This window comes from Apis laboriosa, unplaced genomic scaffold, assembly GCF_014066325.1.
Source record: "Apis laboriosa isolate Shangri-la unplaced genomic scaffold, ASM1406632v1 scaffold41_cov147, whole genome shotgun sequence".
NCBI lineage: Eukaryota > Metazoa > Arthropoda > Insecta > Hymenoptera > Apidae > Apis > Apis laboriosa.
In genome coordinates this window covers 1118048-1145853 of record NW_025223220.1, presented here as the reverse complement: position 1 = coordinate 1145853, position 27806 = coordinate 1118048, and the positions used below count along the sequence as shown (strand labels likewise).

Below are 27806 nucleotides of genomic sequence, written 5' to 3'. Positions count from 1 at the left end.
TTACATTTTGTAATTATAATATTTCTTTATCTTAAGATAAAGTTTCGAATAATTAAAGAACGAAAATAAATAAATTTTATTTACACTATATATTATTATGTCGATTAAATTTACCATCGTACAATTGCTTATTAAACGACGATAAACAACAAAGTATGGTAGAAAGAACGAGATAACAGTATACCGGTGTTGTACCCCATTCTCTTATCGATAATCTCTATTCGTATGTGGCATGGACAAATGTAAAAAGACACAGCTGAGGGATTCATGTCATCTTGTATGTACGTGGTTGAAAAGAATAAATTTGCTGGAAGATGGCTCTTTTTTTTTTTCTTTTCCCGCTTTCTTTTTATATACATTGTATATATGTATATTGTCTTCGGTATATGTCACGTGACATTTGTGTGAAACATTCACGTATTAAATAACTGTCTACATTTTTTTCTTTTTTTTTATATATACGATATATGAGGTGCTGTGATATAACGTGCTTTGTTTCGTAATATTTTTAATCCAAACAGTTTTCTTTTCTCAAATCTCTTCTCGGCGAGGAGCGGCACATTTAAATAATAGATATTCCGAAATTCTTCTTTTTGGCAAATATAAGAAAAAAGAACATGTTAAATATAATAAGAACAAATAAAATATAAGTGTATAAATAAATATAATACAAACACAAAGATAGATCTTCTTTTTGGCAAATATAAGAAAAAAGAATATGTTAACAAATAAAATATAAATGTATAATAAATAAATATAATACAAACATAACGATAGATAAAGAAGTAAAATGTTTAAAAATAAATATAATTTTTTCATGAATAATTTCTTTTCACTATTAAATGTATTCTGTAACGAAAAATACGGAAACTTAAATATATATATCCTCAAAAACTTCTCTATTCCATTATTTCTCGAAACTCCAAGAAAAATATTTAATGAAGCACTATCTCTTAACAAGATGTGAGAATGTTGTTTGAAGCGGCTGAGTGCTTTATAGTGTATTGCATAAATATTATCATTGAAAAGGGTTACAATTTACACATATGTAACAAGGAAGTATGTAACAATTCCATTAAAGATAAACGCATTCTCATAGTCATCACATGAGAATACAATAGATATTAATGTTTTTTTTTTTGCCAAATAACGTTTATGGTTTAAATTACTGTTTAGAGAGTTTGCGAATACTTTTGAATTCAATTCTGAGAATGTTTTAAGGATTATTCAAAAAAGAATTATGATTTTAATGGATTTTAATCCAACACGTAGATTAACACATAAAAAAATTGATTTCTCCACGATTCTTTATGATTTTGCAAGACTGATTTTGCAAACTGATTTCGCGATGCTCAATTTTACGATAACGATTCTTTTAATTTTCCAACAATAAAAAAAATGCTGTCAGAGCGTTTCATTTAGCTCGTACCATACGTACAATTCAATCTGAGTGAGATTAAAAAAAGATTTGTTTACCTTTTAAAAACAAGTTAACGTGGGAACGACAAAATCAATTTTTTCTACAAAGAAACGGGGAAGAAAAATTTTATATTAAGAGTAAGAATAGGTAAACAATTTCTATAAACGGAATACATTGTTAAAAAAAATTATTAAAAATTTATATCGATTTATTATATTGCATGGAAACGTATATATTTTGATATTTCATAAAAAGAATATGTTTAACTAATTTTTTAATAATTATATATATATTAATTGCAATTTTTGTTATATGTACATTCAGTAATTTTTTTTTTTTTTGATTTTATATTTTTTATCATATGATGTGATCAATATCATCATAATATACTATCATAATAATATAATGATTACAATAACTTGGATAAAATAAAAATATATAATTATCCTTCTTAATCTAATTGTTAAATTATTTTAAAATTATACTACACATATATATATATACACAAAATAACACAAAACATAGTCCAAATGGGATTTGAAATAACTCAACCATCGTCGTTCGTTGTCTAAAGATAAGGAATACAGCATCAAACTTTCTTATACATATGTAATGTGTAAATGTAACATGCAATATGTTTAAAATGCTTTTGGCTTCGCTTACTTGTTGAAATACGAATAGTATTTATTAAATACGTTTACATTTGTTTCATTAAATTCAAAAACTGACTTTAATAGGTCGATATTAAATAACAAAAAGGGAATTATCATTTTGAAAAATATGTATTAAAATATAACGCATTCAACGTTAAAATTACGAATTACAATATTTATACATGTAAAATATATGTGTGTATCTAGATCCTGCAATTTATATCCTTTTTTTAATATGTACTGTATATTAGTACTCGTATACGTGATGTTCCATATAATAATTATAGCGCAATTAGTTTTTTGTTAATTAAATAAAACGATATAGATACTGTTTTTTCGATTCTCTATTTATTCCAATGGATAAGTATCCAATTACAAATGGATTAGCAGCCGATTAACCAGCAATGAGAAAACTCGCAGTTTAGCAAGGGTATGGGGTTAAGAGTTTTGAAACTGTATTTACTCCGAGCCTACTTGATCATCGATTTAAAGTGTAAATTTGAAACGAGTTTTCGATCGACCAATGGAAACTCTTAAAGAACGTTTCAACTTTCAATACGATTATATAATAAATATCATGCGTTTGCCGCATGATAAAAAACGGAAGGAAGCTTTTATTTTCCTTTCTTTTTTTTTTTTTTTTTTTTTTTACTCATCTATCTGTTTATTTATTAATGTATTTATTTTTTTCTATTTTTCAATTTATTTATTTATTTTCTTTGAAATTCAACGAGGTTATATCCATAGATACGATCTTTGCATGTTTTGTATATCATATCTCATAAAGTTCATCATAAACATCCTTCGTTCAAGTCTCTACATCTTGTCGTGTATATCTTTTGATAAGTATCGAGCTAACATCAGTTTTTCAGATTTTTCTTTTATATATATATATATATACAGGTATTTTTCAAAATATTTCAAATTTCAAAATCGTTTTTATCGATCAATTTTCTCCAACGATATGATAAACTTAACATATCATGATTCTTTATAGAATTTTATTAAAATAGAAAATATTGGAAAAAAAAAGAAGAAAAACAATATCAAAATACCTCAATGTGAATATTTTCAGTATCTCTTAAGTTAAATCGGATCAAATAAAGTTGAGTAAACAGGAAATAACAAAAATAATATTTTATGGTAGATTTATATAATTCATAATATTATATATTAATAAGTTTATATGATTTATTATAGTTCAAATTTTGAAATAACAAAAGTAACGTGAATAAATAACTTTAAACATTTATAACACGCATTGTTTAAGTAGTACAAGTCGATGTAAAGTCAGTCCTAATAACGATTCCCTTGATTAAATCTATAAGTGTACTTATAATTAGCAGATTAATAATTCAATGTTAATAGAAGAGGAAGAATAAATTATAAAATAAAGATGATGATAATTGAATAACTTTTGTTTGTTTCAACAACAAAACGTATCGTATAGAAGTTTTAATTAAAAACTATATCTTCGGTATCTCATTAGATTATTATCTATTTAATGCGACTTTGCATACCAACTAAAGAGATCATTTTTTAGCGATTTTATATTTTGCTCGAAAATATGTATGTAAAATTATAATTTACTTTCTTATGTTTTTTTATATCATTGCATTATTAAAAAAGATAAAAATAATAATAACAAATAAAAAAAAGAAGAAGAAGAAAAAGAAAAATAGATACAAATTGTAAGAAACAAAGGCAGGATAAAATCATGTGTCATACTTTAACTCTATATTTAAATTCGAAAAATTCCTCCGGTTAAATTCATTGTTTCAACAAAAAATGTTGAATGATCTGTCAACAATAATTTATTATTAAAAATATACGCTTTTATGGATTATCTTATTTATTTTATTTTGAGATTTTCCGATCTTACTTTTTATTGCCTTTAAAAGCAGTGATTATAAATGTTAAGGCAAAAATATGAGATGGCTGAAAGTATTTTTAAAAATACAGCTTTGATTGCACAATTTATTTTATAAATTAAGGTTGTAGGACCAGAAATATACGTTTTTGTATAAATTTCCCTTATAAAATATGCGTATATATCGAGGAAAGAAAAGATAGATAGAAATAAATGAAGAGAAAATTATATACGTAAAGCCGTAAATTTAAAGGTTTTTATATACATTATGTACATGCACATTGATATGCAGTATGCAGTGAGTCGAAGATTAAACACGGAGATACATGTGAAAAAAAAAAAAAAGAAACAAACAAACAAACAAACAAAGAAAATAACGAGTGAAAAGGAAAAGAGTCAGGGAAAATATAGGGCATATCCTCATTTTGTACAGAAACAAAATCATGTTTTTTAATCACAAATGAGAAAACATTTGAAAGAAATTTCGTCTCTCAGCTTGATCAATAACAAATATAAAATTGTTCTTCTGTACTTACATTTTTCTTTTACGGCCAGGTATTGAAGAAAATGAACGCAAAATGAATGATACCGGGTGAAACGTAAATGAAACGTAACGTCGAACAGTGAATGAAAACGACAAAGGGACACAGCGAACCGCAAACGAAGAAATGAATTATCAATCGGAGAAGGAATCATATATTCATTGCACACGTCACACGAACTTTCCTCGCTTTTCCAAGCAATTCGAAGAAGAAGAAAAACAAAGCGATCGATAAGAGGAAAACGTCTAAGTGTTAATACGATGTTATATGTGTACAGAAAAATGACGGAATGTTAATACTATACGCGTTAAGAAAAAAAAAAAAAAAATATATATATATATATTTTAAATTATGCACATTAATTAACCATATAGTTGTTTTGCATGTTTTTACCTCATAAATTTTTTCTTGGTGTAATGTAAATAATTTCATTATTGAAATGTAGATATACGCACCAATACGATATCATTTGTCACTGTTTTGCTATTCTATTTAGCTTACTAGAAGCTTAGAACCGTGTCATTTTATTCGTTAAAGCTCAAATTAAAATGTTAAATTTCTTTTTATAATTACATTTTTATAATTATATACAAATAATAATAAAAACAAATGTGATATATACTATATTTTAATATAAAATGTTGCAATTTTTGAATTTATAGAAATAAAATATAAATTTTATAGAAATCTGGATAATTAAATGTATTTATACATATAGGCTAGTGAGTGTTAAGAAATTAAAAGTTTTAAAGCACAAATTTTTTTTTCGTTAAATTTTCATCAAATATTAAATTTTATTATGATAAATTAAATAATAATAATATTTTAATATAAAATGTTGCAATTTTTGAATTTATAGAAATCTATAAATTCTATAAAAATAAACAATTAAATGTATTTATTTATATAGGCTAGTGAGTGTTAAGGAATTAAAAGTTTTAAAGCACAAATTTTTTTTTCGTTAAATTTTCATCAAATATTAAATTTTATTATGATAAATTAAATAATAATAAAAATGTAACATATAAATAATGTACAAGTTAAATATTTTAATTATAAGACATTGTGATTCTTGAATTTATAAAAATCTCTAGCAAAAAAAAATAAAGAATAAACTATTAAATAGCAAATATATTATTATTATCTGTGTATATGATGACCATAAGGAAATTAAAGGAAAAGTTCCATTGAATCATTGAAATATCGAATTTTAAAGTGAATTATGAGCATATCTATCAATTTATTTCACATTTCGCAACTTCAAGCTTAAAATTAACTATAACTGTAAATACGATAAATACCTAGAGATCACAGATACTAAATTCAAAGCATTTATGTATGCTGCACTGAAATAATCAGTGCATGGTGAAATTGATTTTAACCAATATCCTAGAAGCAAGAGGAAGAGTTGCGAGTTCAAGTGATACAATCTCGTGTAAGTTTCCAATATGGTGATCGGTCGTTTAACTAATAAAAATATCGTGTTGAGCATCAATGATCAATCTGTCAAAGTTTGTTATTCGATCATATTTAAAAATGATAATTTTGATAAAGACGAGAATAGCGAATCATGTATACATGTATTCAAAATGTTCGATTGAGTATCAAAGAGTAAAATAATTCCAAATAAAATTTATTTTATTTGGAGACGAATTTATTTATAAAATAAAAATTTATTTATTTCTGAGACGAAGAAATAAATTTTAAATATATCGGTAAATTAAAGTGATTAATATTAGTTCAATTTTTATGTATTTTTTTATTAATTTTTTTTATTAAATTTTAATTTTTTATTAAATTATGCGATTGTATTTTTTAATAATTTTTTATTAAATTTATATTGTATTATATTATTTTGTTAAAGATGTTATATATAATAAAAGATGAATACAATTTGTAAATTTTATAATAATTTTTAATATTAAAGTACGAAATTAATATTTTAGACTAAAATTTCATTAAAAAAATTGAAAATGAAAATTTTATAATAATAGATACGTATTAAAATATACATCTAGTTTCATTTCAAAATAATTTCCGCCCCAATTTTCTTTCTTATTATTGCATTCATATTTAAACAGGATGTTCAAGACAAATATTTCATGAATCGTTAATTATCACTTTTTAGATAATATTTTTAATATTGTATATATGAAATTAAATATATGAATTTTTAAATTATTAACTTTAAATTATAAAATCTTATTAGAATCACGTAACAATTTTATAAAATGATAAGAAAATGTAATATTTTTATAAATTAAATATTTTTATCTAAATATAAGTATAAATATAAAATATGATAAATATAAAAAAATATAAATATTTTTTATAAATTAACGTTATTGTTTATAGGATTTTTTTAACTATTCTATTATTCAATTCTTCGTTCATTTTACCTCTAGTTTATCGTGATTAAATTAAAACAATACATTTAAATGTTAAAACTAGTAGATGCTTGTTGGATATTAAATTTAGAAATCGTTTGAGATTTTATTGTTTCGTAAGATGGAGTTTCAAGAAAATAATTACTTCGATAATCAACGGCCGATATTTGTCCAACATTAATGACTGAGGAAACATGGAAAAACGTCTTAATAATAATTTTCCAATGTTATAACTATATCCAATATTGTTCCATCCTTAAACCTTGAAATAGATTAGTCAAGTTATTACAAAACCAATTTGATTTCAAACAACTCGACTTCTTGTTCACATTAATTCCTTATATTTTTATCCCTCAAATTTATTGCGATATGCAATTATTATTTTCTGCGATATCTTTTTATTATTTCTAAAATTTCTAAAATTTTTTGCTTCATTTCTGATAAATTCGTTATAAATTAATGCGTAAGTATTTTTCAATAATTCGATCGAAGTTTAAAATTTAAAATTAGAAAAAATTTTGTTTGAAGCTTTAAAGAATCAGATGAATTTCAATAGAATAAATTCACATTAATCAAGTTGTTTGAAATTGTTTGAAACAAATGAATTTGACAAATGTAAATTGCCAAGAATTGGAAGAAAAAATTGACAAAATATTTTAAATTAAATAATTCATATATATTCAAGTTATTCAAATTTTTTTTTTTAAATTCAAATAATTTTATTCTAATCTGAACGAAGCTTTTCCATAATGAGTTTATAATAAAAAATTATTTTATATTGCATTTAAAACTCGAATATCTTTCAATTCAACGTATTTTTACTTGAGAGCCTGTTGCTTTATAAAAAGCAACAACATAAATTAGCAAAAATATTTGTTTTTTTTTTTCTTTAAAAATTTCAATACATTTAAATATAAATTTATGTTTCTCTTCTACTTTAAGATTATTGTTAATTTTAGATTTAAGATGATATATTATTCAAATAACTGAATTGACCTTTTTTTAAATAAATAATAAATAAATAAAAAAGAATATATAAAATTTAATAATGTTGAACAATATTTTATAAATATTGTTTCTAAAACAATTTATTAGATATTCGTAAATAACTTTTCCTAATTTTTTTATAAAACTTTTCGTTTTTTCTCCTTTCTTTCTCTTTTTTTTTACATCATATGTACAATACGTATGTGCAGATATCTTTGTATATGTAAAAGCATGGACCAACTTTAACTCTAGCTTTAACTTTAACTCCGATAAAGCGCATACCTCGAAGGGTTTACGAATGGTACTGAAAGAAGTATACTCAACAAGATATAAAAGAAATACAAACATCAAGAAAAGAAAGGATAAAAAATATTAATATTAACGTAATACGATGTTTTAGTATATTCTGAACTTTTGAAACTTTTTATTTAACTAAAAGTTGATATACATACTACGTACTTCTTGCGTTCATTGTAATGCTTAAAGCGATTCAAATGCGCTTCAAACTTTGTCAAAAGTATGAAAATGGCTTAACGGCAGAATTATTATAATGAAAATATCGACTGTTTAATAATTGTTTGAGAAAGAAGAAAAAAGAGGAAAAAAAAAAAATTGAGAGAAAAAGAAGAAATCAAAAATTGAAAATCACAATTATTCAATTCGTTTAAATATTATATATTATACATATAATGAATGACATGACAAATTTTCCATTACGAATAAACAATAATTGATGGATAAAAATATAAACAATTTTATTTTTTTACCTTCGTAAATAAATGCAAAGATGTCCTTGTTGATTAGATAACGGTTACTGATCGTCGATTAGCTCGAAATAAAGATTCCTCTTCGAATCTTAGAAGAAGAGAGGTGAGCAGAGGGTGATTCAAAGTTGAGACCCGCTCGACGTGACGGACAACGATGTACTGACGCTCCGCGTGCTTCACCTTTACATAGGCAGGCGTAGTGACGTCACGGATCTGGGGGGACCAATGAGAAAACGAAGCTTGCACCACCATTGGGGATAGAAATCTAACTCCGTACCCCCTTTTGTTGCAAATATCTCAACTTGTAGCTATCTCGAATACGTAATGTTTGGGTAACCACCGATTTCCTCTTTGTACTTTTCCTCTTCTTTATCCGTTTTTCTTTTCTTTTTTTTTTTTTTGATCTACTTCGTATTTTTAACGATGTATCAATGAAAAGCTATCCCATTCTTGAATTCTTTTATACAATTGAATTAATTGAATTAATTGATTAATAATAATAATATTATTAATGGAATTTTTCATTTTAACGAATAAAAAGATTGTTTAAAAAAAATGTTTTATAATTTGTTGCGATATTATTATTTTAATAATTAATTATATATAAGAATTAGGATTGGTTAAAGAATTAGAAAGAATAGGAATTATTAATTAAATTAATTAATTGTAGATTTAATTATATCAAGAAACTTATCATCAACAATATTCTTCTAGAACTTCGTGTTTCTCCGTATTAACCACGGGCTCGCGGACATATTGGATATTAAGCAATGGAGTTTTCTTACTATGCAATTGTTTGTTTTATTTTATTTTTTTAAATTCATCATTAACAATAAATTCTTTTATCAAATATACAACGCATCAAATATCGCTTTATTTTTCTTTTTTAATTTTTTATTTTCTTAAATAAATGACAGACAATAGCCAACTCTTTATTTTACATTTAGTATTCCATTGAGTATTTTTATTTTATACAAAATATATATATAACAATTACTGAATTTTCAAAATTGTATTGTTGATTAACCGAAAGTGGAAACTAATATTATAAAAAATGAAATTATCACGTTGTTTTTCTGATCATTTTTAGATTCATCGAACATTCTTTTAAATACAAACTTGTAAATTTACAATCGAATTTACTTGAAGATCGAATAATGATTCGAATAATGTATATAAAAATCAAATAATTTTCATACAATCAATTATATATATTGATAAAAACAATGAAAATACAAAAAATACAAGCTGAAATTATTTTCATTCATTGTTAAATTAAAAAGTTAGTGTTTTCAAAATTCTATAAAATATACAAGGTAAGTATCAGATTCAACATTAAAAAATATCTAGCATAATATGACCATTTGAGTTATCCTATATCGAGAAAAGATAATAATTTCATATGAAATGAACATATTGTTTGTTTCAACAAAGGCATCTGTTTGCAAGATTTCACTTGATAGATGAGTGCTTTTATTCTCGACTAAATCACAGAACAGAGATATCACATTAATACTCTTTAGAAATTTGAAGCAGTTCGAACGGTTATCTACCCTATTTCTATTTCCAAGAAGAATAATTTTCCTATAAAATCGAATCAAAATTTCATACCACTTTCACATTTGCATGTGATTAAATAATATTTAAATCCATAAATTATATTTAAATTAACATAATTGTTTTTGAATCTAGAAAACAAAAAAATAATAGATACGTAATTATCAACATAACTTATCATTCAAGTTGATCCAAATTTTTTTTTAAATTAGAATAGCAAAATAAAAAAAATATTTATCTATTTTTTAAAAAATAAATTAATTATCTAAATAATAAATTAGTTATCTAAAAAACTTTTAATTATCAGTAAAAGAAAGAAGAAGGAATAAAATTGAAAAAATTCTAGCATTTTCATAGAGTTGTTTGAAAAGATTTGTTAGTGCGGCAGTTTATAAGAAAAGAAACTGATATTAGTTATACGGTCGATCTACCATGATGGCGCACGGTCGTGCGCCGTTACCATCCTCTAAGAAGAAAAATATACCCTTGTGGCCACTGCTTGCGCTTTGCCCGATTCTCACAGAGCATAATTTCGACTGTAAAATTTTTATCTATCTTATCGTGTCGTATTTGTAAAATAATTGCATTGTGCGTTATCGGGAATTATATTTTTCTTTTTAAAATAGTGAAATATGTACGCATGAAAGAAATATTCATATAAAAGTTATATTCATGTAAAAGTTATGTAATATCATTATAATTAAAGAGTGTGCAACGATCGTACATGGTCTGCATGGTTGGCGCGCTAAAAAGTTCATTAAAAATCTCATGTTCGTTATATACGAAACATTTATAAACTGAATGAAACGAAACGAAGCAATTCTTGATACGAGATAATTTTGTCGAAAAAGAATGTGATTATCTTACATATATATATAAAATGAGTCAACATTTATAATACAAGAAAGCAAAATTTTATGACTTAAAATATATAAAATAGTATATAAAATTGTATTAAAAATATTGTTTTCAAACAAAAAAAAAAAAACAAAAGCTAAAATTAAGAAGATAAAAAAATTATTCTTTTTCATTTGATAACTTATTTTTAAGAAAATTAAATAGATTTTGAATAGATTGAAATTTGATTTTTAAAATGAGATATTAAATAAAAAAAATCTCATTCTTCGCTTATTTTTAAATTATTTATTTTTATTTATTTTTAAATTATTTTATATATTAGATATATCTAGACTAATCAATATATATATATATATATATACAGTTATTTAATTTTAATTTTTTACTAGTTTAATTAAAGATAAATTAAAAATCTAAAAGTTAAAGATAATTAAATTTATAAATTCTCATATTCAAGTTTTTTAAAAATAGTACTTCCAATATATTATTATTTTTATTTTCTATTTTATTTTATATTATTTATTATTTTATTAACAAAAAAATAAAAAAAAATGATTTCAGAGACTTATCTGATAAAATTTTTCTTCTGATCGAAATTTTACTATATGTAACAGATTAAGCTTATGATGAAGAAAAGGCGCAGGCTGTAATACCAGAATTCTTATTTATTTCATTTCTTCTAAAGGCAGTTTAACAGTTTATGATCTAAAATCCTGTTTATCATTTTAACGGAAATGAAATCCTTATGTATAATCCATTTTCACCAAACTACTCACTAGTTATTATCGAACCATAAATAATATTTAATGTCAACATTTTAATATCATTGTGAAGTTTGTCAATTGTATCTTTTTTCTTATTTAAAAAAAAGATAAAAAACAAAAGAAACACAAGAGAATCACAAAAATCAATTCAGTTATATTGAATTATCTATAATAAATTAAATTATTTTTCGTTAAATTTTTTGTTTATTTACTATATGTTTTTTACTATATGTTATTTACTATATGTTTATTTACTTTATGTTTTATTTATAATTATATAACTTAGAATAAGAGTAAATAACTTATTGCTCATATTCTATAACTCGACAAGCTAGTAAGCTTAATGAGACTAGAGCACGTACTTACAATATTCGTAGGTTTACTCTGATCATTTCTAGTTGGATACAATTTCTCCTCTTTCATTGTTCCATACACGTACAAATAATAATTTATTTTCCTTTGTACGTAATTTATATTATATTATATTGAAATATGCATAAAATATAAAACATAAAAAACGAAAAAAGAACAATTTAATAATTATTATTTTTATTTATTAATGAAACATAAAATATTTATAGTAAAATATATATACATATTATAGTGAAAAATACATGTACATTTTCTTTTATTAGAATAGTAAAATAATATGATTTTAAACTAAAGATTTGTTTGTTGTTTGTATATTAAATAAAAATAAACATAAAAATTTATCATAATATTAATATTTACGTACTTACGGAAAAATTTAAAAGTATAAAAATATATAAAAATATATAATATTAAAAATACATATATTAAATATTTAAAATAAACTATTGCATAATTTAATTTTTATTTATATTCGTAAAAATTATGAATTATATTTACTATGTGTAAATAAAATTTTTTCTTATAAATAATAGAAAAATATGAATTATTCTTTTATAAAAAAAAGCAGAAATCATTAACTATTTTGATTTCCTCTTGAATGATATATTTTTGTTAAGAAAATTTATATATTTCTTATATTATAAATAAAACATCGGAAATAGATGTCATTATAGTCGCATAAAGCGCTCTCTGATGACGAATGTGTGAATTACGAAGAAACGTCAACGTAATCTGCAACCATAGTTGACATACAAGTTCAGAGTCGTCTGCTTGTGCATGTAATGCTGTAGTTAACCTTAATAGTTCGTTGTATACGTTAAGATCAGGTATTAAATCATCGCGTAAAAAACAACGCTGCGATGGACGACAAATCTGAATGTTTAAAAACGAATGAAGAAATTATAGAAGAGCTTACGAAAGATCTAGAAAGTTCTTGTATCAAAGAAAATGATAATTATACTACATCAAACGACAATATCCAAGAATCGAAAAATGGTAATCTATCGAATGTTTGCAATGAACGTATAAAACGAAACAGTGATGATGATGATGATAATTGGGAAACAAAGTGTAAAGGGGATGCAAATCATGAAAAAGATAATATGGACGAAGAAATATTAAAAGAAAGAGAACAAAATCTTTCTGAAGAAGAAAAAGAAGTTTGTATTTATTTATATAATTTTTAAAATTATAGAAGTGATAAAAATACATCACAAAATTTATATACTTTTTCCTTTTTTCAGACTCTTAAAGCAGAAGCAGAAAAATATAAAAATGAAGGAAATGATTTATTTAAACGCGAAGAATACCTTGAAGCAATATCTGTCTACACGCAAGGAATTCAAACTTGTCCATTAGCCTATAGTAAAGAGAGATCCGTTTTGTATGCCAATAGAGCTGCTGCAAAGTTAAAATGTTTGGTAATGCTATTATATAAAGAATATACTTTCAAAGAAACAATTTTTTAACTCTGATATTTATATAATATTATTTAAATAGGATAGAGAATCTGCAATATCCGATTGCACAAAAGCTATAGAATTAAATCCAAGTTATGTGAAAGTATATGCTAGAAGGGCTCGATTATATGAAGAGACAGAGAAATTAGATGAAGCTTTGGAAGATTACAAAAAGATTTTAACTTTTGATCCTGGTCATACAGAGGCAAATTATGCAGTTCGAGTAATTATGAAAATATATTTTTTTTTATTCATAATTAGTGATATTCATTATTAATATTATTTATTAACATTGATTTCTTTCACAGAGATTACCTCCATTGATTCACGAAAGAAATGAAAAATTGAAAACTGAAATGCTGGGAAAACTGAAAGATTTAGGAAATATGGTATTGAAACCTTTTGGACTTTCCACGAATAATTTTGAACTACAAAAGGATCCAAATAGCGGTGGTTATTCCGTGAAGTTTCATCAAAATCCTAGATAATACGATAATTGACATATATATTAAACATCATAAGAATGGATTCTGAAAACATGTCGTGGAATATTGATATATACATACCTATGTAAATTCTGCTTGAATGGTGTGTGCTTGTTGTAATAAAAATATAAACATTATAATAGATATTTAGATGAAGATATTGAAATTTGTATTTGTATATAGAAAAACGTAAAATCGTAAAATCTCGTTCGATTTTACGACGATACGAAGTTAGCTTATTTCACTACCAATTAACATTTGATAAAATTTGTTTCAAAACTTACAATATTGTGACTGATTACTCGAATACGGAACAAGATTTACGAATTATAAACGGAGTAAGTATACGTTCTTACGTTTATCATATACGGCGTAAAATAATTATTTATTAGATTATTTACTTGTCATATATTTTGACACATCAATTTTATTTACAATTGCATGTCGCTTGTTACATTGTTGATTTATAGTTTCCTTGGTATCTACTCCAATTAATGTTTCGATCGATCAGCGTCGAATAATTAATAAATATAACGAAAATTTTATTTGCAAGAGAGAATATCAAATGATAACATTTATGAATAATAAAAAAACTAATAGATTGCGAATCCTTGATATTTTTAGCATTTATCTTTGGACGGTAACATAATTTATAAAATTCTTCCTCTCTTTTTTCTCTACGTATATAACGATCTTATTATATATATATATATAAATTCAACAAACTATAGATAAAAACCTATTTTTATCTTATACAATTGAAAATATAGGAAACTCGAACGAATGAACGATCTTAAAAAATATAGATGCAACGAACGAACAACAGCAGAAATCGCATAAAGATAGGGATGGACTGTTATATTTGCTTCCTATTTTTTGATCTCAATATATATACAATATTTAGGATATTAGGATATTAATATCATATCCTATACATCTTTCATCCTACATGTTTGATATTTATATTCAATTTGTTATTCGTCTAAATATAATTAAATATAGTTAATTTCATGTGAAGCTATCTACTCGTTTCTTTTTTCTCCTTTCTTTCTTGTTAATTATCATTAATTTATTTATGCAGTTTTCATTTTTGTTATGATGCACATATTAGATAGTGACATTTTGATAGCGGCGCGCATGCGCATTCATCTGATACAGATAGTATCAAAGGGATGCGAATAAAAGAAAAAAGATAGAGGATTACGTGTAGATGTATGCACGTACGCGTGCGCGTGTAGGTGGATTGGTAATAGGGTGGTTTCACGTGCGCGCATGCTCACATGTTGATGTAAGTAAAATATATAGATATATGGGAGGAAAAGAGAGAGAGAGAGCTATAGTAAAGGAGGGTGGTGGCAATGGTGTACGAGAAGAGATGCGAAAGGATTCATTCGTGAGCAGCGCATAAACGTAGTGAAACAGGCGGTTACAGTCGAACGGCAAACGATAAATGGTGTATCGGTCGGTGGATGTGGGTGGTATGTGCGAGTAAAAATCGTTAAAACGAAAAGGTCTGTATGAGTGTTTAGGAATGGCCTCTTAAACACGTACACATACAAACTGACAACAGTGCAAAAATTGAAAAAAAAGAAAAAAAAAAAGAAACGAATCGAGAAAAATTAAGAATACAACGGGTTTCAATACGAAGAAAAATCAAAGCAGATAAAGTAAAGAAAGAGAGGAGGGGGGGGGACAAAAAATACGTGAAAATAAAATAAAAGATAAGGGATGCGAAAGCATAAGATTTTCATATTGTCGGAATATTTTATACGGCATAAGAATGTCTGAATCATCGATGAAAGGACACAACGATATTGGACGTTGTATTAAGTCGAGGGTGGTTCAGTAAGCACGACACCTACGTTTCCAAGAAGACGACGCCTACGTACCGCGCAAACACGTCGAGAACGCATTGTAACTGACAGTTTTTATGCAAATCAATAATTCGAGTACGACGCAGCGATAAAGTTTGCCTTTACTTTAATAGAAATATTTAATATCTCTGTTTTCGAACAACGGTAACAAGGACGTTGACGGTACGCAACACTTGGCACTCGATAACGAGTTTCCTTCGCGATAGAAATCTTCACAGGATTATTGAGTGTAAAAAAAAGAATCAAAAGGGTGTTTTCGATTATTAAATGGCTGATTATTAAACCATCTTTTCCGTGACAATAATCGGTGCTGCGATTGCATGTTTTAAGACATTTGAGAAAGACATTGGCGACGTCGAATTTGCTGGTGCATAATGTGCAACGTTTCTGAGAAAGGGGTAAGCCGGACTGCGACCTACCATACATACATACATACATACATACATACATACGTCGTGTTCTACCATTTAACGATCGGTAGAAATCTCGAATTGGGTCACTTTCACTAACAATTTCATTTTCCTCACGTTCTTCATATTCATGTGCTAATTATAACTAAAATTATTTCGGTATTGTCGATGAAAATAGTTCTGTTTTAAATAGGAAACTCCATTGCGATTTTGAAACATATATTTCATCATAAATATTTTTATCGAAATTCTTATCGCGGTTAATTTTTATATATAGTAAGAAGTTGTATTGTATAATGTTTTTATAATTATAATTATATAGTTGTGATAAACACGAATCTCTAGTTTAATAATTTGATACGTAATTTTATGGTTTCTGTATCTATATTTCATTTGCTACTAAATGTATTATATACATTTACAGAGTTTCAAATATTTAGATCACGTGAAGACTTATTTACTTGATGGATTAACAAATAATTATCATATTTTAATAATTTTTATGTTAATCGCAAATCGAATATCTTTTTACACGAAAAAAATGGAAAAGAATAAAAAAGAATCGAAAATTTGATTTCTCATTCGTCCATATTTAAATTTCGATAATTATCTACAAAAATAAATATCAAATAATAATTCGAATATAAAAAAAAACATGTTGGAAAATTTTCTTTCAACCAATTCAATGATTTTTTTTATAATGATTTTTATAAAAGAGTTGAATGAAAATAATAACAGAAAGATTTATTTTATTTTTTTATTATTTTTTAATTAAATTAATATAGATATACGTATCATGTTATAAATATAAAAAGATCTGATTAAAGAATGGGAATATATTAATTCTGTGATCAGATTGCGAAATCTGATATAATTTTACATAATAATTTTAAATATTTAGCTATAAAAATCATCTGATCGAAAAAATACAATCTTTCTTTTAATATGAAATAGATATCATTGTTTACAAATTAATAGATTTTTTTTAAATATGTATAAAAAGTATATACAATCAATCATAGAAATATTCGTATTTTACATTATAAGAAAATTCATTTTATCCAAAAATCTTGATTTTTATTAAAAGTTTATGTATATATATATATATATATAAAACATAATAAAGTAATTTTTTTATCAATGGAAAATTTTTTTTTAAGGAAGTAAAAATCAATTCCTAAAAATTTCAGAATTTTTTATATTTTGAATACAATTTCATTTATATATATTACACAACAATAATAAATACTGAAAATTAAAAATTTTATAATTTATCAGTTTTATTTATCTCTATTTCGTACTACAAATTATTTAAGAAAATGAAAAAGTATTGAAGCTTTGAACGTTGATTTTAGCTTCTTAAAATGATAATCTATTATAAAAATATATATATTACATATTAAACTTTTAAACTTTTTTCTATCAAAAATAGAGAAATAAAATTAAATTTTTATAATATAAGGAACAAATTGTAAATATATATAAAAATATCTCAATATATAGAATACACACGAATATACCAGAAAAAAATAACATATCGGATTAGCCATAAATAAATCTATATATTTCGTATGCAATTTTAAATATGTTTCATATATCGTATATATTTTTTCGTTTTTAACACAAATATTGTTGATCGTGTTATAACATTTAATTAACACAAATATTTTATTTTCTATGATATAAAATTGATTATAAAATTATCGTATCAAATTATTTTTTTCTCTCGTTAATTTTTTATTTTCTGATAAGAATAGATATTCGAATGAAAAATTTATATCTCTTTTGTTTATTCAGAGAATATTTGAATACTCAAATATTAAATATTCTTAAATATTCTATATCTTCGTTTGTTAAAACATCTTTATTTATCGTTAAATATTGTTATTCGTAATGTAGTTAATAGTAGTTATATGTAACAAATGTGTGTGTGTACTTTACGAATCATTAAATAAGTATCTTTCTTACGATCGATACGTAATATATATTGGAACGAAAACAATTAAATTTTTTTCAATATTTTATTGGATTCAAAGCCAATTAATAGCTTTTATTAATTAATTAAAAAATAATATTTATAAAATCGAAAAACTTGAAATATATTGAACGTTAAATAAATGTTACATAACATTGCTCACAAACTAGTATACTTTTGCGAATGAAACTGACCTATATCTCTATATTCGGATAAATATATTTTAAAATTCCAAATATTTTCAACTTATAATAATTTAAGTAACTTATAAATAATAGTTCGAATAATAGAAATAAAATAAATAATTTAGTTAATTTACAATTAACTAAATGAGATATTACAACGAAAATTTTAATTTATTTAAAACTTTATTTTACAAAGATGCAAACAATATTGCGATAATTTTTTTTTGTTATATTTTAGAGTAAATAAATTTAAAAAAATTTACATTATTACGTATTTTTTGTAACAATTATTTTATACATAATATAAAATTCAAGATCTAGGGAAATAGAAAAGTACTCAAAATCTCTCAAAATTTTAATTTTTGATAAATGTTTCCACCTAAAAGAATTACAACAAAAAAATCAATTTTCAAAGTATCATACAAATCTTTTAAAAATATCTACTTACCTACTAACCTAATCCTATCTATTTATTTAAATCCTATTAATGAATGCAAATAAGTGGTTTAATTCTTTCCTCTTTCTCTTTTTTTTTATATTTATATATAAAAAAAAAGACGACACATACGTATATCATTTATTAAATTTAAAATTTTTTTTTTTTTTCAAATATGTTTCAGTCGAAGACAATGAGGCGAATTCAGTTACAAAGTAATTCGCGGCGCAAAAGACGGCCTTTGCGCATAGGTCTCTTCATCGTATATGTGTTAGTTCAGTACATCACTTGTGCAAAAATACCTGAAGAGCTAACTTCCACTTATCCCAGTTCTACGGATCGCGAGGAAAACTGGACCGTGGAATCTACCTTGGAGTCGTTTACAACCACTCAGGTTGAGATTGAGGCAACGAATAAGGAGTCGTTATCGGTGGAAAGCGTAGCGAAGGAAATAGAAAATGAAAAAAATGAAGAGAAGAACAAGGAGGAGGAAGCGGGCGAGAAGCAACGAGAACAGGAGAAAGGCAACGAAGAAAAGGTAAAGGAAGAAGAAAAATCGAAGGAAGAGCATGAAAAGTCAAAGGAGGAATTAGCGGGAAAGGCGGTAGCCCCTAAGAAAGAAGTCACAACGATTTCATCTAAGAATGTTCCTAGAACCACAACGGTGAGACTCTGATATTTTTTTTATTATCAAACATTATGGATTTCCTATTGGAACTCGTCTGATTTTCATTTTGGACGTAAATAAGAGATATTGCTTATTCGAGATTCTAGGTTCCGTCAACGACCACTGTAAAATACGAACGCGCAACATGGAGACCGAGAAGAGAAAACTGTTCACCACCAGCGATCGAACAATTTCCACGGCCTTTAATGGGTCCGGAAGCTAGGAAACACGGTGGATTAATCATTCATATCTTAGCCGCAATCTACACTTTTCTAGGCCTTGCCATCGTTTGCGACGATTACTTTGTCTCCAGTTTGGACCGAATTTGCGAAGGTAAAGGAAAAAAAAACTTCACTTTCGAAGAGAGAAATTTATACGTTCAGAATATGAAACTTGTTATTCTTTGTTATTAGAAAGGATTAACAAAAACGTTAAATTTTGTTACACGTAGAACTACGATTGTCTCCGGATGTTGCTGGAGCAACTTTCATGGCTGCGGGTTCCTCAGCCCCGGAATTGGCAACTGTGGTAATCGGTGTTTTCTTTGCCAAAGATGATATTGGAGTAAGTATTTTCGTTCTCGTTGATCAAATCATATGGAATAATAACATCTGATTAAATTTCAAATTTAATTTCGAGATTATTATATGGAACATGGTAGGAAATTATAACGAATACTGTTGTTGGGATTACAGATAAGCGGTGTGATTGGAAGCGCAGTATTCAATATAATGTTCGTGATATCGATTTGCGGGCTTTGCACAACAACAGTGTCAAAATTGAATTGGTGGCCCCTTTGCCGGGATTGTTTCTTTTACGCGGTATCGATATTGGTAATGCTCGGTACAATTTACAACGAATCCATATCATGGTAAAAATTTCAAAATTTTTATCAAAATTTATTTTTTTCCAACGATATATCCTTGTCGTAATATATTAAATTTTCTCTTTCAGGATGGAATCTTTGTTCATGTTGATTATGTATGGTGTGTATTGTATAGCGTTATCTTTCAACACTAGATTGGAACGATGGGCGAAATCTTACAATATACCTTTTCTACCAAAAGACGACGAACCCGCGGAAGAAAGCGCTCTCGTTAGTTACAGATCGTTGCAAGAGGATCGATTGTCATACACAGGGCCTTGTTCTCCTACGGATCAATATAAAACTCATGAAGGTAATCGATCATGATATGAATATCTGAATGTCTGATTTACTTTTATAAATCAATTTTTTATAAATAATTTATTTCAGAAAAAAAAGAATAAAGATATATAAAGTTAGTTTATGATTTTGAAATGTGTTATCAAAACCATCATTTTGAACAACTTTTTTTCTTGAACAACTATACGAATAATAAATGAAATATATATCTCTTATACGAGTATAAGAGAATTATTTACAAAAATATATTTACCATTGTATATATTTAATTGATGAATATTTTTTTAAAATTTCCTCTTAAATTAAGAATGAATATTTATAATATTTATGTATAAATATATACATATATGTTATAATAAAGAATACACTTTCAATCTATAAAAAATCTAACCTAACTTAAAGACACTTTTGGATAAATTAAAATAGAATTTGGGTTGGATTAGATTTTTATCTATGAGAATGCAAAAGAAAAAAGCTACCCATACTTTTATACCTTTTATATTCAAAATATGTAAATATCATATAATATAGAAGAAATTATTATCATTTATAGAATTAATTTAAAAAAGATATTCAAGTTCAGAATATTTTTTTATTTACACTCTATTAAAAGCAAAATACTTTTGAAAATTTATATAGTTAAACTAACTTTTTTGCAAATATCTTGAAAATTAAAAACTGTAAAAGATATACAATGATTATCTTGTCTACAGCGGCAACAGGAGGACCAACCGCACCTGAAACGAACGAAGCAGCACCTCCGAAACAACCAGAGTATTACAAAGCGAAGGAACCAGATCCAAACGAAATATCGCCTTTGGAGAAGCCTACAGATGGCAGCAAATGGACACTTTTCACTTGGGGCCTTGTTTACCCGATTCATTTCATGTGCCGCGCAACGATGCCAGATTGCCGCCAAGAAAAATTTCGCAATTGGTATCCCTTTACCTTCTGCGTATCGATGGTTTGGATCAGTTTCTATAGTTACATCATGGTGTGGATGATCACGATTATAGGTAAGATAAATTTTTCAACGGATATTAAAAGAATAAAACTTCCTTTATTTCGTTTCTTTCTTTTTATCGCCGATATTCCATATTATATTCGATATTCCATAGGCAGTACTCTCGGTATACCCGACACGATGATGGGTCTAACGTTTGTCGCCGCTGGCGTCAGCGTGCCTGATGCTCTTTCATCGTTAGCGGTGATTAAAGAAGGGCTTGGTGACATGGCGGTGAGCAACGCGGTTGGAAGTAATGTCTTCGATATTCTAGTTTGTCTCGGGCTTCCTTGGTTTATACAAACTGCGATGATACAGCCAGGCTCGCACGTGAACGTTACCAGCCGAGGTAAGATCATAAGAATTGAATTAAATTTCGACAAATTTAATTCATCGGATCGTTCGTCGGATTTAAAATTGACGGATATAAATGAATCTAAAAATTCTTGTTCTTTTATTGCCAGGTCTGACATATTCGACAGTATCTTTACTGTCAACAGTGATATTCTTAGTAGTAGCGACCCATTTGAATGGCTGGAAGTTAGATCGACGGTACGGAGTGATACTGATGATTTGGTATTTGGTGTTTATCACATTTGCCTCACTCTACGAATTAAATATCTTTGGTGAAATGAATCCTCCGTCATGCTATAGCACGTTTTAAAAAAGAAAAAAAACGTGATTCAATTACACGCATAGAAGGATGACGAGGAAAATGAAGCATGAGAAATGAGATTGAAGAGGAGGATGAGAAAGAGTAGAAGAGGGGATACATGTACGTGTGTTTGTGAATGTGTGTGCGTGAGTGTATATGTGTGCAACAAGCAACCGACAGCATGCTCGATGAAAATGTTCTCATTGCATTCGATCTCATTACATTATATACATGCCATACGGTTAAACCATAATGAAAGATTTTTCGAATACTTTTTTATAATTCTTACATTTCTTTTCCTCTTGTTTCTTTCTTCTTATATTATATTATATTTCTTTTTCTCTTTTTTATTCCTTTTTTTTTCTTTTGCTTTCTGTTTCCAATCTTGTTTCTATTTTTTCGCTTCTTATCCTACTTTAATTTCTATCTATAAATCAGAATTGCAAGAAATAAGAAAGGAATGGGAAAAAAAAAATTACAAGATTACAATTTGCAGCAAGATCGAAGCGTTTTTTAAATACGTTTGTCTCGGGATCTATTTATAAACATGTATAAGTAAGTACTTATATGATTCGTTTTTTTACTTTCTTTAAATCGATTTATTCAAATTTGAGCGATATATCTTCCACAATTTCTACAGTAATAACATAAATTTCACTTTTCAATCAATCTTCGCGAACGAACAAGTTTCTCAGTATTCCATTGAATATTTCTCTTCCACTCGTTGTTTTGCAAAATGTTAATCGAGCCTTCTTTTAAAAAAAGAGAATAAAACGGAAAAATAGAAAAAAAAAAAAACAAACGCAAAAAATCATAGAAGGCTTACTCGTAAAATGACGTTAGCATAATTTGTATGCTTGAAAACAATTAAACGGACAATACATTTACAGTATTAAAACGTTAATAACGTTAATAAATATTAGGCCATTTAGAATACATACAATAGAAAGATAGAAGTGTTTCGATTGATCGAATCAACTCTTCGAATCGTCGATGAGCAAAATATTGCAGACTGAAGACTCGAGACAATCGTTTTCCTTACTTACATAAATCTTTTATTTCGATTTTATGGGACGCGTTATCCCCTTTCAAAGCTGTTTTATTATTCGACTCTTCCCTATTCTAGTTTTATGATGAAATTACTTTTTCAATTGAAAGCGATTCTTTGCTTCCCTTTATATCTATATATATTATATATACATTTATATATATATGATTATTCATTATACGCATTTTAAATATTTTTCGCAACTTGACATCGAGTCGATTTCCTCGCATCGCGTAATCATTCGTCCGTCCGTGCGATTATTAATTCGTTCATTCGTGTTTTCATTTCCTTTCCTCGTTAATTTTTTGCATATTAATACATGTAGCAGTGTACACTAGCATACAAATAATTATATTATCGTTTTAAAAGTAATTGTTCTCTTATTCTAATCCGCATTGTTTTTTGATCACGCACATACATGCGATGTACACACACGTATTTTCATATAGATACGTGTGTGCGTATGTTGATTTGATGAACGAATTCTTTTCAATTATTACGAAAAAGGATCAGCTCTATTCGCGCGGAAAAACTTGACATTCCTAGAAACAGTTTTTTGACAGATTTTTCTAATTAACGCATTAATTATAGAAAATTAGTATATTAGATAAAACGATTAAATCCAATGATAATAATTCGTATTCGTTCGAACCAACAAAAGCGATGTAGAACGTTGAATAAGGATTTATTATAATTTTTTTCTTTTCTTTTCAAGTGTTTACATGTTATATTGTTTATTGTTTAATTTTTACTAGTTTTATGATTACTAATTTTATTTAAAAATATTTTATCGATCATAGAATAGAATTGATACTTGATAATTCCTATCATGAATTATACATGTTATTGAAATTTTTTTTTTTAAATTTATTTTCGAAATTAAAATTCTAATAAAAATGCTAATATATTCATGAAACACTAGAAGCCAAAACAAACAAAAATTGATATATAAAAATGTTGATTGAGTTTTATTTATTAACTGAAAAGAAAATTACATTAAACGAAGCAAGACGATAAGAGTGACATTTCTCTGTCTTCATTACACCATTGTAACACTCTATTTCCGTCTTGCTTCATCTAACTTCGTAAACATTAATTTACTTAATAATCTCAATCGACATGTATCAATTTTTTGTTTTTAACCTTTTATATATCTTTTTACGTATCTAATTCGAAAAAAAATCGATGGACGTTGCTAATGCTAACTAGCCTATCGTTTTTATCCAAATTATCGTGTTGAAATTTATAATCTCTTTTTCTCGGTGAATATCCAATCACGCTAATCCTCGCTACTCATCTTTTTACGAATTTAATTATTATATATTTACGTTTTCCTTACGCGTTTCTTTTCGCTATATTATCTTTCTTCTTTCACCTTTTAACGTCCTTCAACGAAAATATAAATAATGTTATAGAGTTATTGAGCGATTTAAATCGTAAATGACGAATGCTTCCGACGAGTCGAGAACGAATGTTCGAATGCTGTTAACACTTTAGCATAAGGCGAAACGCATAAGGCAAATGCGTTGCGTAAAAAAAGGTTATATAAATAATATCGATATCTGCTAATTAAAGAACCGATTAACGAAAGAAAAAGTAAGCATACGATATAAGATATAAGATTTATCATGTCGAGGTGAGTATAGGGATATAAAAATAAAACAGGAGGATGGTTTTGCAGAGAAATTAGAATCGACGGAAGAAGGTGAAAGAGATACAAGGGTACACTTTCAACGAGCACGAGACGAGATAACAAAAGAGACAATAATTAATGCAGCCTTATCCGATGAAAGTATCTACAACGTTACTCTGCGCGATCATTGAGATCAGCGTGTAAAGGATAACGATCGGCATTCTTCTGTTTCCGAAATATTTCGATCTGTCTGTTGCATGGCCATTTTGCAAAGATGATCGATGATAAAGGTTTATAGATTAATATATGTATAGTAGGGTGGAACGAAGTATAGGGTAACGTCTTTTGATGCTAATCATAATTTCCGATAGTGAATTAAAATTGTCTTCTATGATGATATGTTTAAGTTGTTAAAATAGTGTTAAAATATGAATTTGAACGACGAAACTTTTAAATTTAAAACTTTAGTGCTGTAAGCTATTCAAAAATTACTTTTATTCATTTTTTGTTACATGTTTATAGTAATTTTAGATAATAGGAATTTATCAAAGTAGACTGATGAAATCTATTATTTGCTCATTTATATTAGATATTCTGAAATGTCAATAAATTTAACATAAGACTAAGATATAGAATATTATAATTAATAATAACATTAGAGAGACAAGTTTTTTTTTCACTATTAGAACATAATTTTTATTTTTTCGTTCTACCCTAATGTATAATACTATACCAGTAGTTGTTAAGTCGATAACGGACCAGCGGTGAAATCCAAACGAAAATTAAACTTACCGTAATCCGCGACTAACTAAATATTAATATTTACATATATATTTATCTGTCTCCATTGGTAAGCGTTTTTTCATACATACGTGCAATATATGTCACGTACCGCGTACAGTGTGCATGCTTATGTGTGACAGAGACGTGTGTACGAGTAGATAAAAAAGTATATAATTGCGTTCGAGAAAGTACGCGGTAAGTCGATAGATCGCAAAGATCGCGCAGGCGTCTAGCGTAAACTTTACACGTATGTTATATGCACACGTGTTCCATTGATATAGGTTATGTGTATAATTAGTACGTATATATATATTGCCTATATTGCAATACGCGTGCACATACAATACGCATCATTGCGCATTATACATACCTATATAGCTGTAGCGATACATACATGTATATATACAATACGTAACATGTAGAAAAGTATATATATATACGGATACATGCGATAGCTTAGGTTTATATAATTACGGAACGTTCTACGTGTTTGTTCACTACCATTATTTGTTATATCGTTAGAGCTTCAGGCGAATATACGTTGATATTTACCATTATCGATATCATACAACATAGCATGCTCGATCGATCGATCGATCGTATCAATTCAAATTACACCTCCATATAGGGTATGAATGTGTGTGTGTGTGTGTGTGTGTGTGTGTGTGTGTGTGTGTGTGTGTGTGTGTGTGTACGTGCATGTGTACGTGTATGTGTACTTTAACGAAAATCGATTGCAATTTTACCAATCGTTCGATCGATCGATAGGAAAGTAAAACGAGAATTTAATGCGTTCCAACGTACTTATACAAATTACACGTTGGGAATCCGTTCGATGATCGAAGTATATATCGAAGCTTGCTTGATATATATAAGGTGTTGCGATGTAAAGTATAGCGAACTAAGATGTGTAAAAGTAACGGTGATGACGTTCCAAAATCACGTTCGTATCGTTTTAGAGGAGGAGGATTATTAAATTAGGATTACGATCCTGTGATTCGTGACATACGAAAAATTTATTAGAAAATAAGGCTGATTCATTTGCTGCATCGATTAAAAAAATCATAAATTCTCGTTTTTGTTTCGTACATACCAGACACTGTATAACTGTCTTGGCATCAATCTCTTAAGCTGCATTTTTGTTAAAAAAATCGTAAAAAAAAAAATTTTATTAATATTCCACGTTTTACGAAAAAATTGCCAGGATGCTATTTCTTATTGAAGCAACATATGTTCCTTGTTACTAGGAAATATAGCTTTGAAACGCGAAACAAAATCGAAATGTTCCTCTAATTATATCGCTTGTGCGTTAATAAAATGTTACTTATAATTTGATATATTTGTTGAAACATTCTCAAACATGTAGGCGAGTAAAGTTTCTCATTGTTGCTTCAATGAGGTCGCAGCTTTCTATGACAATGAAGTACAGCCGCCAAATCATGCTCAGTATCATTAACAGATGAAACGGCGAGAAAATTATTCTGTGTGTATTATGGAAAAAAAGAAAAAAAAAAAAAAAAAAAAAAAAAGAAAAAGAACGCGTCAAATAGACTGGTAGGGCAGGGAGCAAAAAGTTGTTCGGCCTTCTCTCGTTGACGGAGATCGTTTTTTTTTTTTTTTTCTTGAGAAAAAGAAATCGTTGCTGCTCCGCTAGAATATTATTTCTCTTCCCTATATTCGTACGTAAATCTCGTAAGCCTCGATTATTTGTAATTCGTGCGACAGCGTTCGAAAATTGGTGCAAATTATAGTCAATAAAAATGAGATTAATTAGTAGCGTTACGTAGATGTACGTCTTTAGGCAATTGAGATGATACTTTAGCGCAACTTTGATCAATTCTTGGGTGTCC

General features: G+C 26.7%; 3 protein-coding genes across 5 annotated transcripts in view; 2 read left to right on the top strand and 1 right to left on the bottom strand.

The window, feature by feature from the left end:
* The window catches only part of LOC122716020 (tachykinins), a 31275-nt gene extending 22520 nt beyond the window's left edge, over positions 1–8755 (bottom strand). For all 3 annotated transcript variants that reach the window (XM_043938702.1, XM_043938701.1, XM_043938700.1), the window contains exon 1: positions 8627–8755. The gene's annotated coding sequence lies outside the window, so the exon portion shown is untranslated. The remainder of the gene's footprint in view (positions 1–8626) is intronic.
* A 4176-nt stretch (positions 8756–12931) lies between these two features.
* LOC122716023 (tetratricopeptide repeat protein 1) lies at positions 12932–14278 on the top strand. The gene is made up of 4 exons (XM_043938706.1): positions 12932–13337; positions 13422–13598; positions 13678–13860; positions 13946–14278. Exons 1-4 carry the CDS (start codon positions 13038–13040, stop codon positions 14123–14125), a joined length of 840 nt encoding a protein of 279 aa, XP_043794641.1. The 5' UTR covers positions 12932–13037; the 3' UTR covers positions 14126–14278.
* A 1253-nt stretch (positions 14279–15531) lies between these two features.
* LOC122716021 (probable sodium/potassium/calcium exchanger CG1090) lies at positions 15532–27582 on the top strand. Its single transcript, XM_043938703.1, has 9 exons — positions 15532–16394; positions 19187–19666; positions 19777–20002; positions 20121–20233; positions 20365–20540; positions 20624–20847; positions 21548–21850; positions 21953–22186; positions 22302–27582. The coding sequence occupies exons 1-9, from the start codon at positions 16371–16373 to the stop codon at positions 22499–22501; spliced, it is 1980 nt and encodes a 659-aa protein (XP_043794638.1). The 5' UTR covers positions 15532–16370; the 3' UTR covers positions 22502–27582.
* Positions 27583–27806: the final 224 nt, after the last annotated feature.

Bases quoted from the DNA above. Each gene is read 5' to 3' on its own strand.
- LOC122716023 (XM_043938706.1), top strand. From the start codon at position 13,038: ATGGACGACAAATCTGAATGTTTAAAAACGAATGAAGAAATTATAGAA. The intron at 13,599-13,677 runs GTAATGCTATTA...TTATTTAAATAG, and splicing joins CTGCAAAGTTAAAATGTTTG to GATAGAGAATCTGCAATATC. The intron at 13,861-13,945 runs GTAATTATGAAA...TTTCTTTCACAG, and splicing joins AGGCAAATTATGCAGTTCGA to AGATTACCTCCATTGATTCA.
- LOC122716021 (XM_043938703.1), top strand. From the start codon at position 16,371: ATGTGCAACGTTTCTGAGAAAGGG. The intron at 16,395-19,186 runs GTAAGCCGGACT...AATATGTTTCAG, and splicing joins GCAACGTTTCTGAGAAAGGG to TCGAAGACAATGAGGCGAAT. The intron at 21,851-21,952 runs GTAAGATAAATT...GATATTCCATAG, and splicing joins GTGGATGATCACGATTATAG to GCAGTACTCTCGGTATACCC.